Consider the following 10,093-nt stretch of genomic DNA (forward strand, 5'->3'; position numbering starts at 1 on the left):
TGATGCATGTATGCAAATGGACAGAGCATCAGTCTACGTCATAAGATTGGTTGGCTGACGTGTCAAATTTTTATAACGTACGCTTTCCACTTATTTGTCGTGATTCACACGCGTGACGAACGGTCAAATTTTGAAGCAACAGCCAGGGCTTCAGACAGAGAAGAAAGGAACAGCCATCAAAGAACGGGTGAAAATCGGACCGGAGAACCAACCACCCATCAGGATTCTGGGTCGAGATCGACAAGGCCAACACCCTGCAAGCCTCGCTAATTACGTGCTAAAGTGCGCCATTTTTCCATTCTTTTCTTCCCTCCTTTAAAAACTCTCTCTGTTCAGTGCTCACTCTATCTCCTCTGAGCTTCCAGTACGTTTTCGTGTTTCTCTGCTTCTTTTTCCTTACTTTCTCGCTCTTTCTCTTAGTATAAAGCTGCAAAGGATTCGATACAAACAGAGTGCGTAGGATAAGAGAATGCGCACGGTTTTTTTTTTTTTGTTCGAAGCGAAAGAACAAACGAACGAACGAACCAGAGAGAGAGAGAGAGAGAGAGACGAAACAATGAGTTTAATACAGAGGCAAAGGTAAAAGAAGGGAATCGACAATCATCACTCTTTCATCGAAAGGTCGGTTTCCTTTTTCCTGGCGCAAGCTAAAAAGAAAAGATAAAAAAAAAAAAAACAAGCACTCGAGAATCCGACCACTCATGCTTCGTTCCGCGTGCGTGATGCAAGCTTGCTTTTCTCTGATAGGTTGCGGATGACCCACTTAGATTTCAGTACTTTTGCAGGTTGTGTTCCTGGCTCCTGGATATTGAGCGTGGTGTTTGTCGATTTGGATTGGTTTTTGGAAGAAACGTGAGATTCTGTGAGGCGGGTTAGTAGATTTTTCAATTTTCTTCTGGGGAAACAATAGATTCTCTGACGTGGGCTAGGGAAATTCTGGGGTGTTTTGGAAGAATAAAGACGAGATTTTGGGACTGGGTTGGTGTCTCTTAAACTCGAACCAAATGAGGGTGTTCTGCAACTGTCGTTTTGGGCAGTGATGGTAGGAGAGAAAATGAGTTACTCTATTGCGTGTGCTCTGGTTTGGTAGAGATTACCATGGCCTCTGTTGAAGAGAATGTCAAACCAGGAGGTTTGGCAAATGGGTCATCAACTCTAATGGATGAGATGAAGATTTTGAAGGAGTTTCAGGATCTGTCTGGTCAGTTCCTTTCATAAAATTTTATTTGTTTTAAGTGCCTCATTGGTAAAATTGTTAGTTTGCCCAGTTACTAATTTTGCTTAGTCCATATGAGTTTGCATTCACAAATTTATAAGCTCGAGTGGAAACTTAAATTGATTGATTGGTTCCCCATTTTTGTCTCTTAATCTATCTGTTGTAAATGTTCCGCTAAACCATCGGAGCTCTATCTTGTAAATCGCCTTCTCATCGTTTCTGGTTTTCCTAAATTATTCATTATAAGTTCACCTCTGGCTGGTTTCAGGGGTTAGGAACACTATACATTCCGAGCTTTGGCATGCTTGTGCTGGACCGCTTGTTTCCTTGCCTCAGGTCGGCAGCCTCGTATATTACTTCCCCCAAGGACACAGTGAACAGGTTTGCTCTTAAGTCTTATCTATTTTATGGAATCATGTGTCACTTCTCTCTTGTGTTTGTACTCTATGAGAATTAAAATCGGCTACAGGATATGCTACAAGACTCCATATAGCTGTGACCAATATTGGGTAATGGCCTTTTTTTATTATAAGAACTCCTGCAGTATCACATTTAAGAAAGGGGAGTAATTAGAGATCTGTAATAATACACAAAGAAGTGACGGAAAATCTACTGCAAGTATTATTCATGATAGTAACTTGTGCTTGTTTAAAGTTCATATGAACAAATAAAGAATGAAGAGCTGAAGATGAGATTAAGTTCTTTAACCTTGTTGCTTGCGAGTCCAGTGAACTTCTTTGAGGAGGTTTCAACAGATCAGCTTGAAAATACCAATCCTGATCAAATTTCTCCCTCACTTCAAACTCTAGCTTACCTGTCTTGTCTACAAGAGACTCCTCATCAGTTTTTGAATTGGACATAAAGAACTAAGCCCCTTGGAATGACTATCATGCATTCAAACGCCCTTATGAGTTGAAGGGTTAAAACTTAAAAGCAAGTTCTTCAATAATCCCTGTTTACCCACTTGACCTCATGCACCTTTTTTCCCTTGCGTTCTCTAGTCTCTACTTAATACAAGATTTTTCCTGTTAAGAGTAGCTGACTTTATTCAATTTACCTTCTAGTTATCTGCTTAATGATCCATTCATAAGAGTAGACTTTTATTTACCTTCTTGTGTTCTCTTTAATACAAGAGTTTTCCTCTCTAGAGTAGCCAACTTTATTCAATTTACCTTCTAGTTATCTGGTTAATGATCTATTCATAAGAGTAGGCTTATATTTACCTTCTTGTCTTCTCTACTTAATAGAAGAATTTTCCTGTCAAGAGTAGCTGGCTTTATTCAATTTACCTTCTACTTATCTGCTTAGTAATATATTCATAAGAGTGGACTTATATTTAAAAGCACATCAACATGAACTAGCTAGATTTTCTCCCTGATTAGATCTAACAATTCCACCTTATTTGTTGGTAGGTGCGTGTAGCAGTCCTGATTGTATTAAAATTTAGAGTCGTTTGTTTACTAAACCCTTAATAGATGAAGCTGAAGTTGACTTGTTTATTAAACCATTGAATATTTAATTGTTTAATTATTTTATCCACTAAAAACGAAGCACTAAGTCTTTCACTTCAGCCATTTTAGCTGTTACTAAGTGGCCCCTCAATTTCATGGTTCAAACAACATATATTGTAGATATCCATTAAGCGGTATTGTTTGGATAATGCCTGTTGAACAGAAGTCATCTTTCCTAATTTAAGCGATCCTGGGTTCTAAATCTTATTAATGACCAACCTATAATACCCTGATATCTGTGTATGCTTGGAGAATCTGTGTCTGACGTAATAAGTAACTGATATGACTTGGGATGCTGCATGGACACTTGTTAGAGTATACATTACAAAATTGGCACTTAAAAAATATGGAAGTATTGCAAGTCAATTAATCATACTATAATAAATTTTTATGTTTTGAAAAATTGACTGAATTTAATAAATTATAAGAATATTAAGAAATCGTACTTTAGATTAAAAAAAAACTAAAGACAAATGCATGGTGTTAGCATATTAAATTGGATATTGACACCATTGTCCTGAAAAGAAATGGAGTCATATCCCTGTTTCTTTATCTGTTTCTGTGTCTGTATATGAATTTATGCAACTTACAGCCAACTACTTTCTCTTTCTTGCTCATTCTTCTCTGCCTGTTGTGGACTGTATTGTAACGACTGTCTTCATAGTCGATTTAGGTTCCTCCTGGTTGATATTATTTCTATGGTTTTGTTTTTATTGTATCAGATTTTCTCCAATTAATTATATCATTTCATTTTTGAGTTATGGCAACAGGTGGCAGTTTCAACTAAAAGAACAGTTACATCGCATATCCCTAACTACCCATGTCTCCCATCCCAGCTGATGTGCCAGGTTCACAGTGTTACATTGCATGTATGTGGAGATTGTACTTCCTCATCCTTATATTATTTAGGTGTTTCTTTTCATTTTGTTCATGTGTTTCTGGAAGTTCATACAATGTTTCCAGCTCCTAATTAACATAATTTCTTTTCCAGGCCGACAAAGAAACAGATGAGATCTATGCCCAAATGAGTCTTCAGCCTGCGAACTCTGTAAGCCAGTTCAAACATTAAATTCCTAAAAAGCTAAAGTTTATGTTTACAGTTGAACATTTTAAAACTAAGGCTTCTTGAATAGTTGACTTTTGGAGACCATCTTCTATCTATTAACAATTTCCTGTTTCTTCAACCAGGAAAAGGATGTTTTCCCTATTCCAGATTTTGGATTAAAGCTGAGCAAGCATCCAAGTGAGTTCTTCTGCAAGACTCTGACTGCAAGTGACACAAGCACACATGGTGGCTTCTCAGTGCCCCGAAGAGCAGCAGAAAAGCTCTTCCCACCCTTGGTGAGGCCTGTACTTTGTTGAACAGGAAGCCTCATATAGTGTACTGGCAATGCTTTGTGGTATCATCTTACCCTGTTTGTCTATTCCAGGATTATTCAATGCAGCCTCCAACCCAGGAGCTTGTTGTCCGAGATTTGCATGACAATACATGGACATTTCGTCACATATACCGTGGTGAGGATTCTTTTTGTTTATTATCTTCTAGTAATTGCAGTGGTCATCATCATTTCTATGACTGGTAATTACAAGGTTAAAGCATATGGTTTCTATGTCTGATTAAGCTATAGTTATCATAATTGGTTTAAGATTGTTAACTTAAAACAGGAGACTCCTTAATACCATAGGTTTAATGACACTGTCTTCCTTGTCGTGTAGGGCAGCCGAAGCGACACCTCCTCACAACTGGTTGGAGTTTGTTTGTGGGTGCAAAAAGGCTTAGAGCAGGTGATGCTGTTCTATTTATCAGGTAACTTCCAATTTTTATACATCAATGCTACTTGGGTGGGTGGGTGTATTTTTCTGTATTCCATGGATATAAGAAAATTCACCATTGATATCAGAGCTATAACTTGAAGTCCTTTTATTCTTACTGCTCATGCTATGATTTAATTGTCAAACACGTTCCTGTGGTAACATTAAGCAAATGATTATCCAACTAAGGGATGCCCAAGACATTGCTACTTATGCCAGTAAACCCATTTTCTAGTCCTACTAAGCCGAAGTAAACTGAGTTGATAAGCTTTGACTCACTTAATGGCTTGACATGGGGAATAAAATGGTGGTTATTTGGTTGAGTAATGATAGTATCTATCAAATTTATGACTTGTACAAGTTACTGAATTTACCTGCCTGGTTCAAGTTTCTAAAGGTTAGTTCATGGTACTACAAACATTGGCGTTAATCTCCCATGACATTTCCAGAATTATAATTATGGCTTCCCAAGTTGATTTACTGCAAATATTTTTAACTGGTAAATATGTAGATATTTCATGTCAACAACACTTGTTAGTCCTGAACAGCTTCTACTTCATGGACATGTTTCTAGGATTTACTTGTTGGTTCTAAAACAGCTCTACTTGATAGATAAAACTGTAGAAATCTCATACTAGTTCTAAATAGCTTTTATTCAGGGACATAATTCTCAAGTTTACATCCATGCTTGAAGAGTCAAGCCTATGCACTAAATGGCAGGTGTGGAATATTTATTCAATCAAAATACATGGTTTTCAGTCTTAAAATTTTCTTGAAGGTCAACCCATTGGCTTCTTGTAATGGAGTTTATACTAAAGTTGCATGTTAAAACTAATTTCAACAACTTGTATCTGGCATATATTATTGGATCCCTATCTTCACCAATGTACATAATTTAAGGCCCTTAGAAGGGATAGGGACACACTAAAAAGGGCATGAGTTGAAGTAGTAAGAAATGATTTAAACATTCATAATTTAACAATGGATATGACATTGAACAAAACAGAATGGTGAAACTGGATTCATGTAGCCAAATCCATATAGTTAAGACAAAGCATAGATGATCATGATGATGCCTGTTTTCACAATTTGGAGTTTTTTTTTTCAATGATGTCATTTATGGCCTCTTAGAGAATAATGGGAAATATTCACAATCTCACCAAAGTGCTTTTTTTTCCTGTTGAGAAAAGGGACGAGAAGTCGCAGTTATTGCTGGGTGTGAGGCGTGCAAATCGTCAGCAAACAGCATTGCCATCTTCAGTTCTCTCAGCTGACAGCATGCACATTGGAGTCCTTGCTGCTGCTGCTCATGCTGCTGCTAATAGAAGCCCATTTACCATTTTTTATAACCCTAGGTATGCTTGATACCTTCCCTTTCTAGCATTCTTGGTGTTGTGAAATATTTGACCAGTTCATGTTTTCAGCATCATTTTATTTTTTCTAATTTTTTATAGGGCATGCCCCTCGGAGTTTGTCATTCCTTTAGCCAAATACCAAAAAGCCGTGTATGGCACCCAGGTTTCAATTGGGATGAGATTTGGAATGATGTTTGAAACAGAAGAGTCAGGCAAACGCAGGTAACTTTTTATATTACCAATCTGTTTGTCTTTTATTCCTTCTATCTCTGCGTCCTCATCTGAATTTCAAGTAATTAAAACTTGTTTCTTTATTGTAGGGAATTTTGAGTTAGATTGGCTGCTACTGAATCTTAGTTGTTGGAAAATGCAATATGCTTCTCTTTGATTTTATTGTAGTTACATGTCTATTTGTTATGATGAAACATATGATATTATAGTATTTATTTGACTCATGGATTAATATTTTTCTTCTTCTTTGTGCAGATATATGGGCACAATAACTGGTATTAGTGACCTAGATCCATTGAGGTGGCCTGGTTCCAAGTGGCGTAACCTTCAGGCATGTAAATATAATCCTGATATACACATCTGAAGTTATTTCTTTAAGCTGTAAGCTTTCGGTTTTGAGTTTACTGTTTACAAAAAGGGATCTGATTTTTTGTTTTGGTAGCTTAACTGACATACTTGTGTCCTATAATCAGGTTGAATGGGATGAACCTGGATGTGTTGAAAAGCATAATAGAGTGAGCTTATGGGAAATTGAGACCCCCGAAAGTCTTTTTGTTTTCCCTTCTTTGACGTCTGGTCTTAAACGACCATTACATCCTGGATTTGTAGGTAAGTCTCGTATTTATTCTTTTGTGACTAGGTCAGTTTTGGGGATCATGGATTCACTTTTGTTGCTGTATTAGGAGCAGAGACTGAATGGGGAAATATGATCAGAAGGCCTTTTATGCGTGTAGCAGAAGGTGGAAATGATCTCCCATGGCCCCCAATTCCAAGTGCAGGTTCTGAACCACTGATCAAGATGCTACTCAAATCTCAAAGTGTTAGTCCCACTGGAACATTTTCTTCTGCCACACCACCTTGTCTAGTTAAGGCAGCTCCAGTACCAGAAGGAGAAACACTGTATCAGACATTAGTCCAACAGAAACCTAATATTTTTCCTTCAGAAAATTCTTCTCTGCAAACTCAGAATCTTCATCAGCACATGGATCAAGCCCATGCAGCAGATGGAAATTTAGCATCACAAACACATGTATCTGAAAAAGAGAAACCTTTAAATAAACTTGAAGACCAGTTACAACCCAAAACACAACCTGAGGAACTAGATGTGGCACCTATCATTGCACCAGATCACCTTACCCAGTTGGCAGACAAATTAATTGGCAGTGCTTTAAGTCCTCAGAACCTTGCAAACCAGCTATTACTATTGAATCAGAGTACATTGCAGTTGCAGTCAGGTTCACGAGTTGTAAAGCAGCATTTGGAAGCAAATACTGCACTTTCACAAGTTGATACAACACAATTGGACGCAAACAACCTAAACAGCATACTTCCACACCCAGGTCTCCTCTCATCTCAGTACTTGGATGCAGATGATTGGGTGTTACACCCTTTTACTTCTCAATCTCTTGCCAGTATTCTTAAATCGCCAGTACCTCTATCTGGGTGTGGTAAGAAGGATACTTCAATTGTGTTTCCAGAAACAGTTAACCCTATCCTGACTCCATTGGGTCAAGAAACATGGGGCTCACAGCTGAATTATCCCAGGTATCCATCTCAAGCAGATCAGTTACCTACATGCACTGAGAAAGATTCAACTGCTCTTCAAAGTATCTCTAATCCATGTGGATTAAGAGGTATTTCTGAGGACAGTAACAGTCAAAGTGAGATTTACAATGGTCTTCATTTTGATGCAAGCAACTGTGGAAGTACTGTTATTGATCCTTCTGTGTCGAGCACAGTGCAGGAGAAGTTTGGTACATTAAGGGATTCTGATTTCCTGAATCCTTCTGACTGTTTATTTAGTAGCTTCAGTTCAAGCCAGGACGTTCAGTCTCAGATAACATCTGCAAGCCTGGCAGACTCTCATGGATATTCTCTGCAAGAGTTTCCAGACCACTCGGGTGGCACATCTTCAAGCAATGTGGATATTGATGAGGGTAGTCTGTTGCAGAAAAGCTCATGGCAACAAGTATCTGCACCTTTGCGGACATATACAAAGGTACAGAAATGAACCATCTTTAAGATGTGTACTTTAGAATTTGAATCTTTTCAGAACATTTTAGTCAGGATATATATCCATTGGAGCTTTTTCCAGATGTGTTGTATATTTCTGAACATGCCAAACAGTTTGTATCTACACTTTGGTTGTCCCTTCTGTGTGCTGAAAAGTGATCTACTTGAGATGAGTATTGCATCCATCCAATCTGTACTCTGCCTGGCAATGTAGATGATTTCTGGTTTCTTTTTCTAAAAGAATTTTGCATCTATATCTTCAACTATTGAATTATCTATGGTATGCCAGGTCCAAAAGCTAGGATCAGTTGGGAGGTCAATTGATGTTACGAGGTTTAAAAACTATGAGGAACTACGATCAGCAATTGCATGCATGTTTGGACTTGAGGGGCTGCTGGACGATCCAAAAGGTTCAGGGTGGAAACTTGTTTATGTGGATTATGAGAACGATGTTCTTCTTGTGGGGGATGATCCATGGGAGTAAGTCTACATCTTTCTGTTGCTAATTTGTGGAGCATGCAGGTTGGCCTGCTCCATTCAAATCTTAGGATAAGTAGTTAAAATGAACCTATCCAATGATCAAAACCATCTAGGTATTTCTGGATTCTATCATTTTCCTACTTGTATAAAAGACTACCTATGGATGGTATGACTTAAGGTCATTTGACAGGTTTATTTCCAATTCATGGTATTCTTAGAACTCCTAGATAAATTGTGGGTCATATTTCATACTAGCTCCAAGTATTGTTCTTAATAAAAGCTTTTGTAGTAAAGAGTTCTGAAATACCAATCCTGGAATGCTTGGTTTGTGTCAAGTCTTTTTATATATGGATCCCTGATATGGTTATGCATGCAGGGAGTTTGTTAGCTGTGTGCGCTGCATCAGAATTCTGTCTCCATCTGAAGTTCAGCAGATGAGTAAAGATGGAATTCAACTTCTTAATAGTGCTGCAATCCAAGGGACCAAGACTTTATCAGATGATGATTGCAACATTTGGGATGGCATGACCTGATTTATATGCTTCAGGTTGCACACTTTGTGAGTTCAAGCAACATTAAAAAAGAAAAAGTATACTTTGATGGAGAAAAGTGCCCATATGAGTTCTTTTTGATTGGCCAAATCAAGTGATTGTTCTTGCCATGGATGAATTACTATGGAGCTGTCGGAATAGAAATACATCTGACAGACCTCATTCATTGTTACATAGTGTGAACAAGCTTAGTAAGTTCTTCAGATGCTGTATCTTTAAATCCACTGTATTTCGAATGTATTTTCTTGTTTGTATTTGCAGAGATGGTTTTCAATGAATGCATATATAAGTTGCGTAATCCATATTTCAAACACCCCCTCCCAAAATGAGATGAAATCTATACTATAAAAAGAACGAATGGTCTCAAAAATATTTTTGGAATTTTCTAAGGACAAAATTTACTCCTCTATATTTAAATTTATTGATAAAAAATGAGGACAAATAGGGTAATCGATTCTTGATATTAAATGAGTTGAAAAGAGGTAATTTAAAGATATACAATGCATTCAATTATCTCTCATTAAATCAAACATTTAAGTTATTAAATTGCATTCATGTTCATTGAATCATATATTTAAGTATTTTAGTTTCTTCTCATCATTAAGTTCTATTAATTAAATCCATACTTAATAAATTAATAACTCCAATAACATTAAATCTTACATTTTTAAAATCTACCTAGCAAAAATAGTGTTTTCACCTAGGTGGTGGTAAGAAATTAAATCATTTTGGGTAAAATGGGTTATTCCATGTTGCCATGATTAAATAATAAAATTAAAAAAATTGGGAACATTTTTAACATACATATTAAATAATAATAAGTATGATAAATAAAAAATGTTTTTATTAATGATGAAAATGGAATGTAAATTTTAAAACCAATTGGAAATAAAAATATTTTCATATTCTCTCTTATTAAATCCT

General features: G+C 36.9%; 1 protein-coding gene across 2 annotated transcripts; it reads left to right on the top strand.

Moving 5' to 3' along the window:
- The first annotated feature begins 479 nt into the window (after positions 1–479).
- LOC148849036 (auxin response factor 5-like) lies at positions 480–9,480 on the top strand. 2 transcript variants are annotated; one of them, XM_088947978.1, is made up of 14 exons: positions 480–1,201; positions 1,485–1,597; positions 3,498–3,596; positions 3,719–3,775; positions 3,916–4,068; positions 4,158–4,242; positions 4,444–4,534; positions 5,730–5,894; positions 5,994–6,116; positions 6,381–6,456; positions 6,599–6,734; positions 6,809–8,124; positions 8,428–8,618; positions 8,995–9,480. In XM_088947978.1, the coding sequence occupies exons 1-14, from the start codon at positions 1,099–1,101 to the stop codon at positions 9,149–9,151; spliced, it is 2,865 nt and encodes a 954-aa protein (XP_088804104.1). In that variant the 5' UTR covers positions 480–1,098; the 3' UTR covers positions 9,152–9,480. The 2 variants fall into 2 exon arrangements, with proteins under 2 accessions (XP_088804104.1, XP_088804105.1); XM_088947979.1 differs by having other exon boundaries at positions 6,815–8,124.
- Positions 9,481–10,093: the final 613 nt, after the last annotated feature.

This window comes from Nelumbo lutea, chromosome 6 (assembly GCF_056320005.1).
Source record: "Nelumbo lutea isolate HS-2025 chromosome 6, American lotus-T2T, whole genome shotgun sequence".
Taxonomy (NCBI): domain Eukaryota; kingdom Viridiplantae; phylum Streptophyta; class Magnoliopsida; order Proteales; family Nelumbonaceae; genus Nelumbo; species Nelumbo lutea.